General features: G+C 50.6%; 2 protein-coding genes across 5 annotated transcripts in view; both read right to left on the bottom strand.

Moving 5' to 3' along the window:
* Nucleotides 1-442: 442 nt before the first annotated feature.
* LOC135896586 (neprilysin-1-like) lies at nucleotides 443-12,507 on the bottom strand. 2 transcript variants are annotated; one of them, XM_070540662.1, is made up of 6 exons: nucleotides 12,339-12,507; nucleotides 11,928-12,269; nucleotides 10,343-10,915; nucleotides 8,748-9,325; nucleotides 3,862-4,177; nucleotides 443-1,270 (listed from the first exon to the last, which is right to left on the bottom strand). In XM_070540662.1, the coding sequence occupies exons 2-6, from the start codon at nucleotides 12,171-12,173 to the stop codon at nucleotides 863-865; spliced, it is 2,121 nt and encodes a 706-aa protein (XP_070396763.1). In that variant the 5' UTR covers nucleotides 12,174-12,269; nucleotides 12,339-12,507; the 3' UTR covers nucleotides 443-862. The 2 variants fall into 2 exon arrangements, with proteins under 2 accessions (XP_070396763.1, XP_065281118.2); XM_065425046.2 differs by having other exon boundaries at nucleotides 11,928-12,507.
* A 3,256-nt stretch (nucleotides 12,508-15,763) lies between these two features.
* LOC135896581 (phospholipid-transporting ATPase ABCA3-like) overlaps nucleotides 15,764-22,624 on the bottom strand; it is a 70,918-nt gene continuing 64,057 nt past the window's right edge. For all 3 annotated transcript variants that reach the window (XM_065425037.2, XM_065425038.2, XM_065425039.2), the window contains 3 exons: nucleotides 21,924-22,097; nucleotides 19,470-19,692; nucleotides 15,764-16,223 (listed from right to left, as the gene is read on the bottom strand). In XM_065425037.2, coding sequence (XP_065281109.2) covers nucleotides 15,978-16,223; nucleotides 19,470-19,692; nucleotides 21,924-22,097 — 643 coding nt within the window. In that variant the 3' untranslated portion in view covers nucleotides 15,764-15,977. The remainder of the gene's footprint in view (nucleotides 16,224-19,469; nucleotides 19,693-21,923; nucleotides 22,098-22,624) is intronic.

The raw sequence follows: 22,624 nt of genomic DNA, 5'->3' as shown, positions 1-22,624 counted from the left end.
GTTCTCTGGTGGTAAATATATTTATTACCCCCCCCCCCCACACACACACGCACGCACGCACAAAAAGAAACGCTTTCAGCAACCAATGGGCGCCGCGCCGCGTTCTCCCTCAACCCCAAAACGTCATCAGTACCCCCCAAACCAATTGTCTTGTTCCCGAGGCTTTGCTCAATTAAATACGTTGCCGACATCATGGATCTGACAGCAAAACTGTGGCATTAGCGCCTTCATTAGTATCTCGCGAGTTTGGCGTCGCTTTGGCATCTACACCGAGCGCTGCGCGATTTGCACCACAGCAGAAATGCCCCCCCTTCCCCCCCCCCCCGTTTTCTAGTGGGAAGCGAGGAGTCTCACCACTGGCTGTAAATACTGATGGGGAGCTACAGAATATGCTTTATTAGCCTAACGAGAGAGAGTTCATAACCGCCACGGAGAACTAATCTCCAGTTCTAAGGCGTGCCTCTTTATTAACTTACAAACGAAAATATCTGTAAAAATGCAAAACGTAGGAGCAGCGCGTCACAACGCTACCTATATTAAAAACAATAAGACGCTTTACTAAATATTAGCTTCGCGGTAGACGGCTGGTCTCTAATACCGATTTTCGATTCCATACTGGGTTGTTTTTATTACCAATAAATAAGGCGTTTAGCAAGATGCGATTCACGAGAGAGATATATATGGTCTCCACTGTGTCAGACCAACGAAGCTGATTTCTTTCTTCAACGTGCAAAACAACGCAAGACAAGAAAAAACTACTCGCCGTAACATCGATTGAAATATAAAGCCTCCGTCTATAGCCACACGTAATCGCTTTTATCTTTCTATAATATAACACGCCCCCTCCCCCGCCGCACCGCCTTCACTTGAAGGTGCACTTCTTGACGGGGTTCATGGGCGCCCCGGGCCGGCAGCCGTAGGCGGCGGCGAACTCGGCGTTGTTCATGAGCGGCACGTTGCAGCGCAGGTTCTTGGGCGAGTAGTAGGGCGAGTTGAGCTCGGCCCTCGCCGAGCACCACTTGTGGCACGAGGCGAGGAAGAAGAGCTGGTCGTTGCCGAAGCCGCTCACCCCGGAGGCGTCCGCCCCGCGGCCCACGGCGCGCCGGTAGGCGGCGAACGTGTGCTCCAGGCCGCTGTTGTCGGCGAAGTCCTCGGACAGCGTCAGCGAGGTGGGCTCGCGGTAGTGGTTCGACGCCTCGCTGTACTGCTGCACGAGGCACTCGAGGCGGCCGATGAAGCTCAGCCGCGACGCCTCGGAGAACCAGTTCACCTGTTCGGGGGAGGAGGAGGAAGGAAGGAAACTTTATCATTCCGACAGGGTCATTCTGGACTCGCTCTTGGCTTTCGCCAAGGACGCGCAGCTTCTAGGACGGCTCTGAATATGCCTCCCCCCTCCTCTTCCTATTCCCCATTATAGGCCTTCGCGCCATCCCTTAATACATACATTTTGTCATCATCATCGTTTGCCCTGCGAGTTGGTGGGGAGGGCCAAAGCCACCCCCTCCCCCCCTTTCGCCGCCAAGTGGCGATAAAAAAGGCGAGGTTTCGAGCGCTTCGCGGAGTTCGAAGCGGTCCTCTTTTGAACACTCGAAAGCCCTCGAATGCGAACGTGACCTTTGTTTTTAAGGTAGGTGTCGAGGCGCCTTTTTAAACGTTTCCAGGAGTGCATTAAAATTCCAGAATTTCGCTTTTGGCTAAGCTTTAAGATCTTTGAACTCCGTTGAATTTTTCCCGCAAGAGACACTATGGGCCCTGGGTTCGAAATGGTATGGAGCACGGTGTGTATAGTTACAGGGTGCTACAGGAATTTTTTGCTGTAACGCCGATCGCAACGCAGGCATTATATTATAGATATTATATAGTATTGTATAGTATAGTATAGTGTAGTATAGTATAGTATAGTATAGTATAGTATAGTATAGTATAGTATAGTATAGTATAGTATAGTATAGTATAGTATAGTATAGTATAGTATAGTATAGTATCGTACAGTATGTATTGCTGCATTACGTGCCTGCCACTCTCTTCCTTTACGTTGCGAAATACTTGAAATTATGGTGGCTTGGATACTGTTTTGCCGATATACTGTTGATTGTATTGAAAATTCTAGAAAGCAGGCAAATCGCACAAAAGACGCCGTGAAACGGGAAATGCAGTCGGCGCAGGAAAACGCGAGAAGTGAACGATATTTGTTTTTTCAGATGTCTTTAGCGTTGGCGTATTCCTGCCTTTAGATGAAGGAGGTTTTCGACAATTCGACTCGGGTCAAGCAGGGGCGGTATTCTCGAGCTATCACTTTCAGGGATACGATTATTGTCACGGGATTTTGCGTGACCACATATCAGTATTTCTACGACCCGACGTGTACGGTACGAAGCAGAGTGCCGCATTCTAAGACCAGCTGCAAGAAAGAGAGAGAGAGAACTTCATGTAGTCGCCTGCAGAACGACACCATGACTAAATGGCGCCGTGACGCGGGCCCTGACGTCTTCTCAGCGGGTGGTCTCTACTCAACTCTAGCGCGTGTTACTCCCGCTGTCAGTCGCCCTGAGGGGCAACGTTCCGTCGGTTTCGCTCGGCCTTTGTCTTTCAAGAGCCACCGAGACCTGCTGGACGGCCAAGGTTTGGCTTTCGTGGTCGTAGCATTCCGCCGCAGCCGCGAGTCGCGGCGGAATCGCTGTACTTGTCGAAGCCTCATAGGGGAACTTGGTGCAATCCCATAGGATGTGCGTCAGGGTGGCCCTCTCCCGCTGGTACACGCGGCGCATACAACTCACATATGATTTCGGGTATAGATGAGTCATTATCCCTGGGGTGGGTAAGGAACCAGTTTGCAATTACCAGCTGCAAAATTACGGTGACTTAGCACCTTCCTCCGCCCTGAAGTGACGTCGGTGGAACCACGCACAGCTAGCAGTCTTTCGTTGGGCATTTTCTTTGACGACAGTGACGACGCGCATTGACATTTCGTACGCATTTCCCGCTTAGTCGCAGGCCCGAAGCATCTTTCTGTCTGACGAACTGTTCTCGTGGAAGGCACGTAACATCTTCGTCACTGTCTCTGATATGTTACCCTAATGGATCATGTAACATTCGCAGAATCTTATCCTACGAAAAAAGGTTCTTTTCTTGAACGGCAAACTAAAGAGATGTACTAAATAGCCTAAAACTGCGGACAGTAATACAAAACGATTTCTTTAGCATCTATTTAGCGGTGAAATATGCATCACAAAGAAGAGACAATGAAAGCCAAATTTATTTCTCTATAACTTTCGCGCTTAAACAATCGCTCTGACGTCAGCGTGGCGTCACAGGCATCACGAAACTTTCTCCTATTAGGACCATTTTCTTGCACGAAAACCACCGAGTTGCTATAGGCTGAACCTCTATTTTATTTGAAAAGGCAGCGTAGTATTTATTGATAGATAGTTTATTAGGCCCTAGGAGGCGCTGTCAAAATCTGCTGACTTCAGAAAGAGCTGAGGGCGAATCGGTGAAGTGGCGTCTTTCGTTTTCTAATCCTGTCCTTCTTAATCAAGCGCTGGCTTTTGGTAAGGCGGAGCTAACTGCTATTACAAAAGGTGTGTAATCAAACAATCCAGCCAAACACTTATCTTTGCACTCTGACCAAAGTGAGGTCACGGCGGCCGCATTTGGATGGAGGTGAAATGCGAAAACACCCGTGGTCTTAGATTTAGGTGCACGTTAATGAACCCCGGGCGGTCCAAATTTCCGGAGTCCCCCACTACGGCGTGCCTCATAATCAGAAAGTGGTTTTCGCACGTAAAACCCCACAATTTTTTCTTCTGACCGAAATGAATGATAGTCCCCAAAACGGGACCGCGTACGCGCAGAGTATACCTTGACTCCGGTCTGGTCCATGTTTCCCATGAAGGGGTCGAACACGTGCGTGATCTCGTGGCCGACCACGTGACCGAGGCCCCCGAAGCGCGCGGCGGGCGGCAGGGAGCGCGCGAAGTAGGGCGGGAACTGGATGGACGGCATGATGAACATCACGTGGTAGACGAACATGTAGAACGCGTTCACCGGTATCGGCTGCGCGTGCAGGTACAGCTCGCGGTTGATGGACCGGTTGCCGCGCCCGCCGCGCAGTAGCGGCTTGGACTGCGCCAGGGCGGCGCGCAGGGACTCCGTGTAGGCGCGCAGGAACGGGCGCCTGCGTCGGGACGCGCATGCGCGATGTTGAGCAGCCTCGTTTTGCATTCCGTGCGCGGAGGAGGTCGTCCAAATATGAAAGGGGCTAGAGATAGAGATATAGATAGATAGATAGATAGATAGATAGATAGATAGATAGATAGATAGATAGATAGATGGATAGATAGATAGATAGATAGATAGATAGATAGATAGATAGATAGATAGATAGATAGATAGATAGATAGATAGATAGATAGATAGATAGATAGATAGGACCTCATCTGTGTTAGTAACGGACCTTTCTACGTTAGCGAAAACTCCACTCGCGCTTGTGTCCCGTCCTTCTTACTTTGTGGTTGCATGTGTTTCCGCTGTAACAATTCTTATGTCAAGTATGCACCAACTCGCCCAGAAAGAAGCTTTAATGAACTCCACTCTTGCCGCTACCAAGAAGGTTGGTCGACCCGGAAAAGGGGCGTAAAACGGAAAGATTGCTGGAAACGCCGCCCCTTTGAGGTCCCCCGCACCAGCTGGCTGTGGCGTCACGAGTTTTGCAGGCGTCTACTGGCGCCTGGTTAATAATTTGCGGATAACAAAGGACTGCATTGCGTCTTAAAGCCAGAGGTTGATTGTGGCAAGTTTCCAGAACTTTTGGTGAGCCTATACGCGGTCCAGATGAGAAAAAAATGTGCTTAGAATGACGTCACACTGACGTACCAACACCTTCCCGAAACGAAAGCAGCAACCGATTCGTTATGGCGTCATTGCGAGGCACGCATTGTTCGCTAAACCAGAACCGTTAACTATGGAAGTCAAAACCACCGAGCAGTTATTTACAGTGCCAATAGCAAAGCCTAATCTTTACACGTATGAGAGAGAGAAAGAGAAAGCAAGGGTAGGAAAGGCAGGGAGGTCAACCAGATCAGCATCCGGTTTGCTACCCTACACTGGGGGTGGGGGAAAGGGGAATAGAAAGAGGAAGAAAGGGAGAGAGTAAGCACTGAGTACGTGTGGGAGGGACACCTTACACAATGACACTATAAGCGGTCTCTTAAGCCCGTGCACTTCAAGTACCGCACTAGTGCACGAATCGCTTTTCGAGCCAGTGACGGTTGTGGCCACGGTCCGAGTATCTTTGACTCGGTGAACGGTCTCGAGTCTAGTCTGCGTAAAGTTGCCCGCAGAGAGAGGCGTTGGACATCGTAGCGAGGGCAGGTACACAATAGGTGCTCGATGGACTCCTCGCACCCCCAGGAGTCGCACATCGGGCTCTCGGCCATTCCCATACGGTAGGAGTATGCGTTCGTGAACGCCACTCCCCATTAGAGCGCAGCTTATAGGGTGCCTTGAAGAGGAAAATGTAAGCACCTTCCGTATCACGATGTCTCGAACCTCCGTGGTTTGATTATATACGCCGCGAGAACTGTTCGCTTCGGCAACCCACGGAAAGACCACCTCGTATACACGCGCCTCATAAAGAAGACACCACAAGCCTCGTTATGTGAATTCACTTGATTTTCGAGCACCACCGGAGCGAGAATGAATGACGCTTCGGCTACTCGCTGGCAGCAAGCACACGGTAGAAAAGCCATATTAAATAAAAAAAGAAAAATTGGCGGAGCAGCTGCGTCCGTTTCGCTAAACAGATACATCATAACTGCTCCCCACTAAACAAGGCCCGCTATATTGCCGGTCGTAGTTGAACGTGCATCACTGAAAAAGATAATAAATATTGGTCCATGCATTTTCATGCGCTGCAAACCGCTGAAAGCCTCAATCAGTTTTACTTCAAATAACCGGCGCTTAACATTAACTGGCAAAGAACGACCCAATTTTGAGAAGCACTTTGAAAAACAAAGGGCGCTGGCGGAATTATTTTTGACTTTGGTATTAGTTCAGTCTTCTTGATACCGACGAATGTTTGTTAAAAAAATGAAACAAGAATGCTATATTTAACCACCACTAACTCATCGTGAGCAAACAAGATTTAGCGGGTTTAAGGTAAACGCCGCAGAAGACATACATAGCCAGCGTTTAATTGTTACATGCTTGTTGCACCGCGGCAAGTATGGTCGCTTAACTGGGTTGTTCTATCCAACTTTTTCGGTGTTTATGCTTCTATTATCCAAACGAGTTACTGCTGCAGAGTGTAGAACCTTGCATAAAGAATCCGTACCGCGCTGGACTGAGCTCCATCGGCCGGCATTGTAACGTTGCCTTTGAGAAATATATTTTTGGTTAGGCAATAAGGCTATTTGAATAAATTTTGACAAAAGCCATTGTGATAATATATTTCACAGGAGCGTCATAAGTGTACTAGCATAGGGAACGAAAGCGAACAAACGGAAACACTGCAGGAGGCGCCCGGACACACTGCAGCCCTAACTGTAGCAGACGATAGGCGCAAGTCGTTGCGCTATATGTCACGCGAACAGCGACAGTAGCGCCCTTGCACATCGTCTTCGGGGTTAATGCGTAGGCAGTGGCGCTATAACGTAAAACTATTCCAAACTTTTCTAATCCCATTCTGCAATCAGCCCTCTGCGATTGGTCAAACACCTTTTTGGACCACCCCCATTTCACCTGTCTGTCACGCGACGTCACGAAAACCGCGATAGCTCCCCATCTGATATGATGTGAACACACTGATTATGCATGAGCTGACCGAAAAAAAAAGAAACATAATCACTTCTGATTCGACGCCTTTTCACCATTAGCCCTCGGCTATTGGTGAAAATTTTTCGGGCAACATCCATTTCACCTGCCTGTCACGCGACGTCACAAAACCACAAGAACTCGCGGCGTCAAAGTGACGCGTACCCGTTAAAGATGCATCAATATGCCGAACAAAACTGAATTTTCTTCTGAATAGCCACAGGCTGCCCCGTTCCAAAAGGAATAAAAGATGGCTGCCGCCGATTGCTCAGGCACTGGCTACTCGCACCTGCCGCAGAGCATGGGTTTATTTGCGTGTAATTAAACTTTTTGCGTGACCGTGTAACGTTTTCCTGCACTTTCGGCACGTTTAAGACCTCGTTCTGCCAACTCTTCTTTGCTGAGGATCCGTTTTAGCGTCATTCTTATGCTTCCGTTGCATGCCGCCGCGATTTTCGACCAGCCCCCGCAACCCAAGTAAGAGAAAGCGGACGCGGTGGCTCGACCCCGTCGATTTCTTCTCCACTTGAGCATGCTCCTTGCCTCTTGTCAGCCAATTAGATAAGACAAGGCGCTCAATGTAGGCAATGCTATTCGTTTTTAAAGCAAACAAAAGTGACCGCCTATAAACGAGGAGAGCGTTTGATTGGTTTGTTCAGACAACCTTGCGGATGAGCGCCCGATGCTTGCGTCGGTGGTTACGCAAATTTGACGTCAGGAGATAGGAAAAAACCATATTGGAATGGTTTTACGTTATAGGGTCCCAGGATAAATATTCAGGTGGGCCAATACTGACTAGTGCATGGCGGGTGCCTCCGCAAGGGTTCTAACACGGTTTGTAACGCTTGGATATCTCGTAGGCAGTGTTACGAAAGGTGTAGGTGGGTGAATTTTCATTCCAACGAGTGTGTGTGAGTGCATATCCGTTCAAAGTCATCCACAAGCGAGAAATAACTATAGAAGGGGATAGACGAATGTAAGAGCAAAATCTTGTAGTTTCTTTCCAACCCACATATCGGAGTATACATTAGACGAAGCTTTGCCTAAATTTGGCCTTACTGGCTTTAGGCAGCCTTGCGACTTCGCAAACTGACAAGATTACAGCGAAGCTGTTAGCCTTTCGGTGGTCAGCATTATTTGTTTCCACCCCTGAGCAGAAATTATCATCAGCAATGACTCATGCAATGACTCATCCCCGTCGTATTGCAGAGGCTACAAGCAGCCAGCAAAGTGAGGCGAACAGTGCATATATTCATTGAAATCACGCATACAACACGCGGAACAGCGTACGCTTCAACAAAGAACAAGCCCAACGCAAGCATCTGAACCATCATTGAAGCCTTGCATACCTCCCCAGCAGTTGTGGTGATGGTTTTGCAACAGCCTCGCTGGACGTCCACCTTTGCAGGGCAGGAACGACGAGTAAATTTCTTTTTTACCGAAATATTGCGCTATAAATACAACAATTCGTAACAATTACGCATACTTGCAGAGACTCGCTGTCTTGCTACGTTTCGTCAGAGAAATCGCCATTCTGACCAATCATGCGAGGGCAAGCAAATGGTTCGCTTTCCGAAGCGCTACAAGATCGCCCACCAAAATGGCATCCTTGGCTGAACCGGCCTGCTTGAAGCTCGCATAGACACTAGCGCTGGAGTTTAGTAATATTTATAGGAAACTCCATAGAGGACTTGTTTTCTGTTCATCTTAAAAATTATTGTGCGCAACAAACAGGGATGAAGAATAGAAGAAACACAAGGACGAGCGCTAAAGCGCTCGTCCTTGTGTTTCTTTTATTCTTCGTCCCTGTTTGTTGCACACAATAAGTTTTAAGATGAATTTGTTCCAACTAGGCCGACTCGCAGTCTTGCGTTGTTTTCTGTATTTCTCCGCGGAGAGTACCGAGAGGACTCCTTTGACGTGCGCGTCCTGACCTGAGCTTCGGCAGATAGGAGTAGTGGGCGTCGATGGCCTCGGCCGACGACAGCTCCTTGGGGAACGCGACGATCTCGTGCAGCGAGGAGAGCTTGTTGACGGCCTCGCGCCGGGTCGCGTCCTCCATCCAGGACAGGTTGCGGAACGCGAGCAGCGACGAGTCCCGGATCGCGTTCACCATGTGGTCGGCCGTCTTGAGCGCGCCCGCGGGCAGGAACTTGGCGAAGAAGAAGTGCGCCAGCGCGAAGGGCGCCATCTCGGACACGCGGCCGATGCACGACTCCAGGTAGGCGACGGCCATCTGCGCCTCGCTCGTCTCGGCCAGCAGGGCCTTGGCGAGCTCGTACGAGGCCAGCGGCAGCAGCGACCGGGTCACGTGCCAGCCGACGAAGAGCCGCAGCCGGTCGAGCTCGCGCGCGTACTTGCCCAGGAAGCGACCGGCGACGCCCAGGTAGGCGGTGCCGATGATGTACAGCTCGTTGAGCGCGCCCATCTGCGCCTCCTCCGGGAGGTGCCGGTTGATGGCCTCCAGCCAGCGCTCGGACGAGACGCGGCCCGCGCTCAGGTCGCCCAGCTCCTGCGTTGCGTACCGTACGAGTTGATCTTTGTGCCAGGCATGTGTAACGCTTATGTGTAAGCGGGTTTCCACAAGGAGTGCAATGTCAGTCGCTGGGGCACGCGCGACGCCTGTGGTAGACACTCGCCTCGTACGGCTCAACTTATGTGCATGCGGACCTGCTTACAAAAGGGATATCATGTTGTAGGCGATTGCTGGACTGCTGGAATTTGGGCAGCCGATTCCTTCAGAAACATCTCAACGGCTATCGCTGATGATACGACTCGCCGCTGACAGCGAGGATGTAGTGCTACCACGGAGTCACGGTAGCAGTGCTGTAAACGGCACAAACTCACGGAGGCTCTATGCTTGTGTGAGAACTAGTCAAAATACATTCGAAGCAGCAAACCCGTGCCTCCTTACGTGTGCTCATTCTTACCTGAATCCCAAAAGAGATCTTCAAACGACATAGTTTCCTGTAGTGCAGTCGGTGTAATTCATGCGTCGAAGCGGTGGTTCTGAACAAAGCCAGTACCTATGCGCGGTATACACTCACTGGTAGATTGAAAGCGCTCTGGAGGCATTCGCATCACTAAGAGAACGCTAAGGCATTTGCAAGCCGTGTGCGTATGAAAATTTATATCAGTTCTTGTATTTTAGCAACTCGCACTGTTGAGCAAGCTGGCTCTTCTCAAATTTTAAGATGGCGCAAAGCAATGTGGCAGCTAGTAACTGCGACATTGTAAAATGGCACCCGTTTTTTATACTTCGCTCCGGTATTCGGATCTGTGACTTTAGAAGCAATATTTATTCACTGAGCAAAAAAAGAAAGACGTCCTGATTTGTGCCAAGAAGCTTAGTTTCGAATAACATGAACTGCTAAAAGTTGGCCGTTCTCCTGAGTGTGATGCCTGTTTCAGTCTTGCGCTGACGAAAGCTTTTTTATAAGGCGTGATCCGGCACAACCTCTCATCTGGTCTCTGACGTTCTTAGCTGGCTCTAGAGATGACGTCTTTGACAGCGACGGGGATGCCTCACCTGGAACTGCGAGTAGCCGATGAGGTCCTTCTCTTTGTACTCGAAGTACATGGACATGAGGTCGGTGTCCATCTGGACCATGTCCTCGACCAGCGACGTGTAGTCCTGCCCCGCGGTGCCCAGCGCGGCGGCGAGCTTCAGCAGCGTCTTGCCCAGGGCGGCGCCGGGCAGGTGTAGCGCCCGGTGCTGGAACCAGAGCATGAGCCCCTGGTTCTGGCTCAGCGACAGGATGAGGCGGTCGTCCTGCCTGAAGTTGGGCACCAGCTTCACCTGGAACAAGACGTGCACGTCGGACTCCAGGCTGAGCCCGACGAGCGTGTCGAGCACGTTGAACTCGGCCGAGTCGAGCGGCGCGTCGGGCCAGCCCAGGCCGTGGTCGCCGAGGAACGCGCGCAGCCCTTCGAGGTTCTCCTCGCGGTTCGCGAAGATGTCCTCGCACATGCGCAGAGCCTGCGCCGACTTCTCGCCCGAGCGGCTTTGGGCCAAGCTCGGCTGGCGCCGGATGTCGGTGTACAGGCTGAAGAAGATCTTGCGCTGCAGGCTCGTGAACTGGTTCGTGTCCACCGGGTGCACCTGCGCCACGAACACACCGATGTTCCCGTCACGTGAAACGATGTTTGGTAGTCAGGTGTAGGAACGGATCGCTGAATCATTCATTCAAGAGGAAGACCATGACGTGGCCGAGATAGATGCCGATATAGCGCAGCTGACAGCTCATCTGCGGAGTGATTCGGCAGAACTAAGCCACACCCCGATTGCCCTGGGACTGAAACAGCTATTCGCCCTGTCGGGGAGGATTCATGTTAATCAGCATTGGCGTAGATCTCTAGCAGACGCCAAATGCTGATGAATTTCTTTTTGTCTGACAACAGCTCAAGTGTCAACTTTTAACTAAGGAAATGAAATAAGATAAGATCACCTATTTCCACTTGTATTTCGGAGACACAGACAGGGTACCCGCAGATAGGACTATTGGCAGCTTGAAGCCGCAGCCCTATTACATTTTCCTAACTGCCGCAGCAGCAGTTACATTAAAACTGCTGTCTGGACATACTCGTACAAACAAGTTCTGGAGGTACAAGTAATACTTATTAGTACAAACAAATGATACTTATTTTGTAAGTACTGTACTAGCTCGGGAACGGAAATTGTGCCGAGAACATATCGTACGAGGCCGAAAGTAGACATGACCCATTGATCGGCATTTCACATAATCTATTGTGAGCGTTTAAAAACGAGGGATGTACCGCAAGAATTCATACGCTTTCTTCAATTATGTAAGTGGACCTCAATGGACGACGAAATGGGGCAGGGCCCTATTCTTTCATACATTGAAAATGTCATCGAGTTTAGAAAAACAAAAGTCTTTGCTGCTGACAAGTCTTGCGTTTTGTTCGTACGTGCTCTGTGCCCTAAACGAAGACAGAAAACACCGTGAGGCACAACGACATTCAAGATGCCGCAATCAGGGCAGGTACGTTGTTCCACCCTTACCTGGTACGAAACTTAGTTACGACATAAAGTTGCGTAGAACACCCACCGGCCATACCCCAACCATATCCAGCAGCGTATGGGCAAAACCTACCTTGCTCCATCGGCCGCACGAGAACTGGTAGAAGTCGGTGCACGGGTCCACGCTGGCGTCCATGGCCATGGCCAGCTCGTTGGGGAAGTCGTAGCAGTCGGGCGCGAAGCAGCGCGGCGCCACCACCGTGGTCACCAGGTGCGGCACCAGCGCGTACAGGCTGGCGTACGCCAGGCTCGCCACCAGCGTCGCCACGTACGGACTGACGTTGGTCGCGCACCAGGACAGCGCGCCGGCCGCCTGCATGTCGTCCCCGTCTTCTTCCAGCGTGGCTGCTTGCTGGGTGGCCCACCCGACGGCGAAGGAGAGTGCACCCGAGTCCCAAGCCCAGTAGCGCGGTCACTGCGCAAGGCGGTCGTCCTGGTACGGGCTTCCCGAATGGGTGACCGAGGGCAATGGAAAGCAAAGTACCAGGACGAGGCAGCAGAGTGGCCGGCGGCTCGGACTCGAACGTTCTCTGTGCCGTGTCGTCTCGACGAGCAGCTAGTGCGAGTCGAGTCCAGAGCAGGGAGGCCTTCGGATCGGCTCTGAATCGGCGGCCTCGGATGGGAAGGGATGAGCGTGCGCTCGCGACCTCGTGCTTCGCTTCTTCTTTTGTCTCGTGCGCACCGGCCACGGGCCTTCCGTGCAGAACGTCGTCGATGTTGATACCTTGATCCGTGGAATGTGCCCACGAGTGGGATTTACCACACAAGAACAAGAAATGAAATAATTGCCTGGAGATGAGATAGATAGATAGATAGATAGATAGATAGATAGATAGATAGATAGAGATAGAGAGAGAGAGAGAGAGAGAGAGAGAGAGAGAGAGAGAGAGAGAGAGAGAGAGAGAGCTTTATTAATGAATGGTCCTGCAGTTTCGTTGTGGTGGCCTCAGATGGCGGCTCGAAGTCCTTGGACTCGGGCGGCATCTATGGCTTGCCGGACGGCCCAGAGCTGGTCTGCCAACTCTGAACTTTTGAGAGCCACCTCCCAGCGGCGGAGACTCCCATGGAGAAGGTCCCCGGCGGCCCCCGCAGCCGGGGCGGCGTCGGGAAGAAGCGAGCTTGAGGCTTCCCGTACTGTGGTAACGGCAAAATAAAAAAAGGCAACAAACGAAGGTGTTTGAGAAAGAATTGTAATGAAATTTAAAATTAGGGCATAATTAAAGAAAGCGGCTTGTGATAAACATCGCAGTAGAGATGGCACCCCAGAAGCGCAACTTGCTAGATGCTTATTTAAATTTATGAAATGCCTTGCAATTGCCCTGGCGCAGATGCCCAACTGGGCAGCTTCATCATCATCATCATCAGCCTGGTTACGCCCACTGCAGGGCAAAGGCCTCTCCCATATTTCTCCAACAACCCCGGTCATGTACTAATTGTTGCCATGCAGCTGGGCAGCTTCGAGCGAAAGCAAATTTGGTGGTCATCGAGAACGCAAGATGCCGAAGAGGGATGCTAGAGAGAGACAGAAGAAAGGGGAAAGGCAGGGAGGTTAACCAGATGGGTAGATAGGGTGTGCTACCCTACGCTGGGGAGAGAGGGGAGAGGGAGGTAAAGTGATAGCAAAGTAGAGATAAAGAAAGAAAGGAGCATAGACATACCGTCACAGTCAAATACTGTCACCGTGTACCGTCACCACACAGCACAGTAGCACTTGCAGCACTATATATAAACATCTGTTCATGCTACAGCCGTTTGTCCAATTTTGTTGCCCGTCGCCCTCCGCTGGGATGCATGCGAAGGAAATATATTGAGCAAGGGCGTGACACGGCGGCAAGAAACAAGGAAGTGATCAGTGCTTCTTCTTTATTATAAAGAAGGAAAGATTGGAATAGGAGGTGTCGGACCGATAAAACGGCAACCATCTAGGGAAGAGACTCCAGATCGTAAGCTGGTCACTGTAACCTAGCATTGACGTGAGAGGTATTTATCCGAGTCCCATGGGTAACGTACATGTTGTTGCTGCTGCCTCGGAACATGCTCGATGTTGACTTACGATATTAGGATGGCTATACCCAGGGCACTTTAGCGATATAGAAGCATCCTGAGGAGTTGTCGTTCATGGATAATTCTTATAGAAGTGCCACTCGCGATCAAGGCGTGAAGAGAGAGGCGAATAGGCAAGGAGGTCTGCCTGGGGCTAGTATGCTCTGGCCTGCTGCCTTGCACAGGGAATGGAAGAAAGGGGACTAAAAAAAAAAAGAGCGATGAAAGGCGATGACGGCAGGAAGAAGGAATGAGTATATACAAATAACCACGCAAGGAAGTGACTTTTCTACAATCCCGAGTCTTGTCCGGTACTCTAGTCGTGACTCACTGTGAACAGACTGTGCTAAAAGAAGTCGGGATATATGTGGCTGTACACTTGCGGACAAGGGAACGAATGGGTCTGGAGGTGGTGCGACACGATTTGCTGGAGGTTTCGTGAGTTTGGGGTGCGGCGGTGGTTTCGTCTGGCGGGCGAGGTGAGGCGCAACACCATGCCAGAATTCAGCAGTTTTTTTGAAGCCGTGAGGTGGCATACGAGCGTTTCGGCCCGGTTAAAAAGGAAGGGTTGTGTGTGTACTACATATATGCATTGCATGTTATGTATGCACCATGCCCCACCGGGGTAACAACACTACTTGGACGCTCCTGACGGCGCTTTTCATACTGCCAGCGTTGCGAGGGAAGCCCGGTAGCTGCCGGGGCGCTCTTCGTCATGCCCCACCGCAGTTGGCTTGCGTGCTTCGTCGCGCTGACACGCCGAACCCACTTGTAGTTAGAACGTCCTCCGAGAAGCACAGGCGTCAATCCTAAACCAGGCTATCGCTGTGAATGATTCGACCTCCAATCGAAGTTGCAAAGCTCTTTAATTTCTCTCCCGAAGTTTACGCTCGCAGCATCGTCTTTGTTCGGCACAGACGTTGCTCGCTGTGCCCTCCGAAATACTTGTACGACCGATAAAACGCTCTCACAGCCTGAGTGGGACACCAAACTCCACGCAAACAGCGAAGCACAACAGCAAGCTCGATATGCATTTCGTGCCCCCTCGGTGTTGTGTCAGGTGGCGTAGGCTAGCGCGAGCTCAAGCGCTCTCTAAAGCAGTAGTCCAGACGCCATGCTGCCTGGTAGCGAAAGAAGCCAAACTTTATTACGGCACATTGCTTAAATGGGGCGCTTTATCTTTAGCTGCACCAAATTTTAATAAATTTTCTGCGGCAGATAGCACAATTCTAACCCGTGATATAAATTACTCGACGAGGTGGCCATTATACTTCTGCGAGAAATGAAAAATCTTTATCCGAATAATTACCATTACTACGCTAAGTTCTTAATTACTTTACGGTATTGTATCTGCGAACGGCAAGGGTCACGCCAGCCAACCTTAATAGAGAACCACAACGAGACGTTCGTCCATTGCCCGCCTGTAATCGCCATCCGGGCGATTACAGGAATTGATTCAGATGGAATGGAAGCTTGCCGGAAGGTTTAGGAGTGCACAATGAGCGAGCCGTCCTCCCTTCTCGGAACGCACAATCAGCCCTCGTTATTGATTGGCTGGCACGAGCACTAGCCTTCGCCGCGTTGCACGGAGCTACCGAGACAGTCAGCGAATGGAAACGAGGAAGACAATGTTCGTGAGTGGGAGCTCGCGGAGCGGTTCGACAGCACCAACGCTGGCCCGCACTTCAGCACATCGGGAAGTGGGTGAGTCGGTGTGAATTCATGGTTAGGAAAGCGCGAAGAGCAAAAGGCGACAGAAGAACGCTCGTCCATTGTTGCTCAGTTGTCTTCGCGCTTTCCTAACCGTGCTGGCATAGCACGGTATGTAAGATGTACGAGCCGGTTATCTGTTTAGTTAAGATTGAATGTACGGGCAGAGAAGTGTGGTAATTCCGCGGAAAGCCCGCACGTATTTTCTTTGTTTTCTTTTACTGTCAGCCGACAAATGTATCTGTTCGACCCGACGGGAGCCCACACGGCCAAGCTCCTTGGTGCGCGGACACAGCGCTTGCGCGCGGCGCCACAGTTGTCCAGGCGATCGAGTGCGCGCAACACATCAGAGGGCATGCAGCCGCTTTCATCAGAGTCCCAGCGTTGTGCCCAGGACGGGCGGCAGCGCGCCGGTGGCTGCCGGTGCGGCGGCGGCGGCGGCCGCGGCGGCAGCCTCGAACGCCTCCTTCCGCGTCACGCTCGTGAAGATCTGCTCGAGCGAGGTGTCCGTGATGAAGAAGTCCTGCAGCTTGAAGCGCTGCTTGATGCGCGCCATGCGCGTGAACATCTCGCTCCACTGCATCTGCACCCGCGACATGCGGAACTCCAGGAGACCCTGCGAGTCGGCGAAAGAAGAAGGACCCGCCGTGGTTGCTCAGTGGCTATGGTGTTGGGCTGCTGAGCACGAGGTCTCGCGGGATCGAATCCCGGCCACGGCGGCCGCATTTCGATGGGGGCGAAATGCGAGAACACCCGTGTGCTTAGATTTAGGTGCACGTTAAAGAACCCCAGGTGGTCGAAATTTCCGGAGTCCTCCACTACGGCGTGCCTCATAATCAGAAAGTGGTTTTGGCACGTAAAACTCCATAATTTTTTTAAAGAAGAAGGGCGCGTTGCCGGTGGTCTTCTGAAGTGCGGCGAGCGGATCACCGGATCTCGGTTACGCGAAAACTTAAGTCGCGACGCGTATAGAATTACAAATGGCTGGAAAATGCATTTGCAGCTGGCAGTTGCCGCTCGACGTCATTCTCGCGGTATAAGTGCGACGTGTGAGGAAGCGACTCACGCACATTTCGGCTTCTATTCGGCTTCGTTACGGCTTCGTTCGGCTTCATTTCGGCTCTTCTTCGCAACACGCCATCGAAGCGCAAGCTGCACAACTAGTACATAGTTTTACAGCGAGGTTGTTGTTCTTATTAGAACCGTTCGAAGACGTATATGCGTAAACGCAAGGTGTGAAACATTCGAGTTTCTCTGGATGGAACCAAAAGCCGTAGCGTGCTGAAAATGAGAAATTGGAAGCAATTGGTCTTATCTGGCGCGTTGTGAGATTCCAGCCGATCGGAATGGAGCTATCACGTCAGCGGGAATCGACCTCGCGACTTGATGCGCCGCATCAGAAAGCTACAGCCAACTGAGGCACCGCAATACTCATGCGGTTGACGTCCGCAAGGCTAGTGAAAGGACATAGTCGCAGCAGGCGTGCTGTTCGGCACAGTGTTCCTACATGCGGTTAGGCGAAATAGCACTCGCCAATAGAGCAATTACACACCCCTCCCCCACTTCCGTCCTAATGAATGAATGAATGAATGAATGAATGAATGAATGAATGAATGAATGAATGAATGAATGAATGAATGAATGAATAACAATCACCGGTTACGAAACTTCCTGCCTGGTGAAACGCTCGCTGCGCTAAGGAAGACGAGACGCAACGCTAGAAGTGCACAGGGCGGCGGCTGGCTTTGTTTATTTTGCAGCAGGCTTTGCTGGAATACGCTGAAGACTCCGCTGAATGGAATGATTCTTAGCGACTTACATATAAGGGACGTCTCTTTCTACTTTCTTATAAAAGTGGTATGTAGGACTATGACACATAACAGTGCTCGGTCCATACTTCCTCTTCCGCCGTCAAGAGCATTCGTGTGTGCTCATTGTCCGGCTAATCTTTGACTCGCGTTGACGTTCGGTCTTGTTGGCAACACATATTTAGGATTATATAAGCGCGCCGACAACGAGGACAAGCCAATGAACGCGCTATGTGTGTGTTCGTTTGCCTGTCCTCCTTGTCAGTGCACTTTTAAGTATAGAACTTTTTTTCGAATTCGGTGCATGGATTTCGATGGGAAAACTCTTTGCGTTCGAAAACAACCCACTCGCTCCTTTTCACCGCACTATGTCGTGCTTAATTGTCTTTTTTTTTTCCTGCGCGGTACTTGTAGCGCGCGAAAATACCGTAAGCACCGCGTGATTGCGCGCGCACGCAGAAGCCAGTGTTCCCCAAAAGTGGTTTGAAAGAACACGTTGTCAGGTTAGGTTAGGTTAGGTTAGGTGCCCGACTCGGCGCGACTCCACTCGCTGCCCGACTCAGCAACCGTCAGGAAGTGGCAAGCTGATGTGTGTTGGCTTCCGGTTACCGCGAGCTGCGTGTTCCGTGTGACTAATATCACAGCCTGTCACAATGACCAGGTGGGCGGGTGCCCATTGAGGCAATCAGTCGAGTTAGTTCCTTCAAACCGCGCTTGGGACCGCTGGTGTAGCGGTGCACAGTCGCGCATTCACGCCGCACTTTTGGTATTAAGCCCCAGACCCATTACCGGAAAAAAAAAACGCGTGCTGTGGAAGCTGCCGCGTGGCAGCTTTTTTCTTGCTGCGGTAGGTTACGAGGGTGGTACGAGTAATGCGCGGAAGAAATAATTACGCCGGACATGGCACCCGAAAAACGACTGAATGGGTTGCTTTTGGACGCAATAACAGGTTTCCCATCTCCAGAGGGCACATGCTTAGTTAAAAGAAAAAGATTAACTTAATCTTGTCCAAGTAGCCGGACAATGAGAGCACAAAAAATCCTATATTGCAGTAGTTTTCTTTTTTTTTTAACAGCATGGCTAAACTTAGCTGGGACAAGTTTTTTAATATTTAGCATGTTTTACTGAAAAATTGACCAATAAGGTTACGATAAGCTTGAACCTGTCGGTTTATATGGCGCTTCTCGTTCCCCTTTAGCTTCAGTTTTTACGATCGTGAACTGGACGTAATCTTCATGTCTATATACGTATGCATTCAACATCGCGTACGTATGTGGGACAATTCGTTTACGTGCCACTGTTTTCGTGTTCCGTTTCTTCAATTTGTGCATACTCAACGCATACGTATACAAGCAGCACGGTAAAGCGCGTTGCTTATGGCACTGAGGGACACGATACACTTAATAGGTAAAATAGCGAAACAAATTTTTATAAATGCCGGAAGCATTCGATGGCCGGGTTTTCAAACGGTGGGAAAAGGGGGTGTAGCATACACAGTCACACGCCTCCTGTGGTGAACCAGAATCTCTGGAACACCTCCTGCTGGCCTGCCCTGCTCACCTGCAGCACCGCGGTCGACTTCTGCAAGAGTTCCACCGCCTGGGGCTCCCATGTTCACGACAGGAAGATATCCTCTTCCCCTGTCGTAATCAGCTACCAGCCTTCCTAAGTGTCGTCGAGTACCTCGACTCGTCGGGGCTCTCGGCGAGATTATAGGACATTTCTACAAAGACGGATGGCCTAACGGCCATCCCACCACCTCGGGCTTCCTGATCGGCCACTACTTCGCTTCCATCTCTACGACCCTCTACCTTTCTCCCTCCTACCCTCTCTCTCTTTTGCGCCAGCCTTTTCTCCTTCCCCTCAAGAACCACTTCTCTCTCTGCAACTAACGCCCCCTACAACGAAATGACCTGTATAACAAGGAATAATTATGTCCCGCTTCTATTGCGAACGGCGCGGTGCGCTTCCTTTACAACGAAGTCACCTCTATAGCGAATTATTTCGAAGGCCCCCCCTCCAAGCACTTCAGTTACAAAGGCCTCGAAGCGTACCTCGCAAGTGTGCACCATCTCGGCTTCCGGGAAGGCCTTGCACACCGCTTCGGCGACGTCCTGCTGGTAGCCGAAGTCCTGCTTCTTGTCCGGGTACGTCTTGACGCTGATGGTGTAGCCCTTGCCGAACTTCTCCTTGAGGTGCGCGAGCGAGCCGAGGCACTGGAGGCGCCCTTCGCCCATGATGGCGATCCGGTTGCACAGGAATTCGACGTCCGACAGGCTGCGACATTGAATCCACGGATTGTTCCAGCTTAGTTCCTTGTCACATATTGTTACAGCTTAGTTTCCTGTCGAAAAAGAAACCCATATATCCAGAATCTGAAATAAGCATATTCGTGTCCTGTATAAAGATCCCTATGTTCCCATATATCGCTTGGGATGGACAATCGAAAAAAACAACAAGAACAACTATATGCTGAATACCTCTATGTTCAATATTTGAGCACATGAAGATCACATAAGAATCCCTCCGTTCCCGTCTAACTATAATAGGAGGCATTTATGTATTTTCTTCTTTAGCGGGACACGCCCCTCATAGACCTATTTATCACATGCGGCATACATACCATAGAATGAGGACATACACTTTCTTATACGAGATGCTCAAATGTTAATATATTGCGTATAATAGTTGAGGTTAATATAGTCTACTTTCTTAATAGGCTGTCCCATACGGCATATGAGAACACACGGAGCTTTATGTGTAATACCCATATATTCATATGGGACTACTGGATATGAGACGTTTTTTATCCATACGGCAAACAAGGCTGTGGAAGCTAGGAGAGTAGTGTCGTTCATAGAAATCTCACCGCGCGTTTCACAGTGCAGTGGTCCTTCATATGCGATGCTTTGTGTACTGAATAACTACTTTATATATTACAACTGCATATTGTGGATGTAAGGTTACGTCAAATCACGCGTAATTTGGGCCGCACGCGTTGTGCATCGAGTTCACGCGACGCACTACATTTTTGGGCAAGAGCGAAGCGCGAACTGCGGCTATTCGTCGCGCAAACTTGTCACTCCGCTCGTGCGGTGGTAAACACGTCCGGAGATGTGACGCCTTCCGCACAGTAAACGCGTCTTATTATTGCTCAAAAATGTGGGACCTCATGTTACGTCGAGTTGCACGATGCTACACCTACATATATGAATTTCTTCCGTACGGTTTCCACACTTTCTTTTTGTCGCGAATTCGAACAGTGAAAGTATAGTCTCTCTACAGGCGCTGTGGCGAACTTCCTGCGCAGGCGAACTTTCCGCCGAACTTTCGGGCAGGCTTCTCAGCCGCCATCTTGTTTGAACAAATCATCCTGCATATTTTTTTTTGCCTAGGATGCTCTGTTCGCGAAATTGTTTTATTTTCTTGACGGCTTCGTGAGATGTGAAGTGAGGCGTAACATTTCAATGCCCTACGTAAATATGTTACGCAGTTCTCACAGCTCAAAAATGCGGACTTAGGCGCGGAAAAGCTTGACGCACGGCTCGTAGTAGAGATCGTGACACTCTGGAGTGAGTTGTCATTTGTAGATGGCTTGGCAAACCAATTCCTAAATAATAGTATACTAAATAAGTTGTAACTCAAATAACATTTCCCTATTTTTCTGCACCAATGCAAGCTCCTTGGATAAATAAAGGGGAAAATGTTCTAACCTTTTTTTAATGCGGAACTGTGATTAAGCTCTGCAGTTGTAACATCATCATCTCCATTGTGCATAATCATCTGCTATCACCGAGCCTGATATCCCATGACTCGGATCGCGAGCTTAAAAAAAAGGCGCTCGTCCTCTAGACCGGGCTGTGGTCGCCGCAACCGCCGCTCCGCTGTCCACCTTCCCAAATAAATGCAGGGACGACGGCAGGCCTCGATCGGTCACCATTGCGTCCTCCTCCTACACAGTGTAAAGACAGCAGCTCCCTGATCTGCCGTTTACTTAAATAGCCGTCTACACTGAGTATATTGAAGTGGTGTACGGAACGTTGGCGTCTATGTGGCCTGTTTTCGGCTCCCGCAGTCGCTTGGGGGCGCATGCACAACCTTCGAGTAAGGCCCCTTAAACTTCGTAAAGTAGCGACACTCTCCGCCTCTGCCTTCACTACTCCTAGTTTCTCTTCTCTTTCACGCTCCCTCCTCGACCGTGGCGCCGCCTAGACCGCTAGAGCGTAGCAACAGCGCCACCATGCGTTTCTCGCCACTCCGTAAGCGCTTCTAGAGCGAAAATGGCCGAAGTTTGGCGCTAAGGCGCACGTGATGCTATTAGGCCAATAGCGACGCGACGTTGGCCTCGACCAGAACGCGCGAGGAGGAGGCGGCATTCTTCAAAGCGTGACGCTACTTTACAAAGTTTAAGGCGCTTTAACTTCGAGATCTATGCCTGTCGGCCAGAGAGACCCATCTTTGGGGGCGTGGCTTCGGGCGCCGCTGATTGGAGGCAGCACTGCACCAACCTGTGCGAGCTGAGCAGTATGGACATCTTGCTGACTTGCTGCAGGGCGTTGATGTAGTTGACGATGCGCTTTCGCGCTGCCGGTGCTATTGTGGCGTAAGGCTCGTCCAGTAGCAGCATCCGGGGCATTCCCATCACCGAGACGCAGAGGGAGAGCTTCCGCCGGTTGCCAGCACTGCGCAAGACCCGTCGTGTAACACAATAGGTCATCGAGATGAAAGAGAATAAGAGGAACCAGGAACCAGAGAGCAAATTTTTTTGTCAGTCAGAACTGCATGAAAGTGGACGAAAGAACAACTGGCCCGCCGGTGGGAGCAGAGCCCAGATTAGGCGTGCGATGTTGAAGCAATTCAGTTAAGGCAGTGGCTGTTCCCGCGTTCACTTTTTTTTTGCGTTTATGCAGGTGTACTAAATCTGACACTGGAAGTCAGCGCCCCTCATGGCCCTGGCGGCCGATGTGGCGAATCCTCTTGACCGCTGGCATGGCGTAGTACGTGAAGTTTAGGAGCAGCCAGCTGTCCAATGAACATCTCGTATCAATCGTACCCGCACTGCGCTGAATCGTTTGTCGCGACGGATAGAGCAAAAACCGTTCTTTCTTATCACATCCGCTGAAAAAAGGCCCTTGTGGCATTACGAAGACATTGGGCGAGCAGGCGCATGACTTCCTTTGAGCTCCTGACCATGAAAAGGTCAGTCTGC

The sequence above is a fragment of the Dermacentor albipictus genome, chromosome 6, assembly GCF_038994185.2.
Source record: "Dermacentor albipictus isolate Rhodes 1998 colony chromosome 6, USDA_Dalb.pri_finalv2, whole genome shotgun sequence".
Classification (NCBI taxonomy): domain Eukaryota; kingdom Metazoa; phylum Arthropoda; class Arachnida; order Ixodida; family Ixodidae; genus Dermacentor; species Dermacentor albipictus.
Note: the sequence above shows the minus strand (reverse complement) of the source record. Positions and strands in the feature narration are given on the sequence as shown.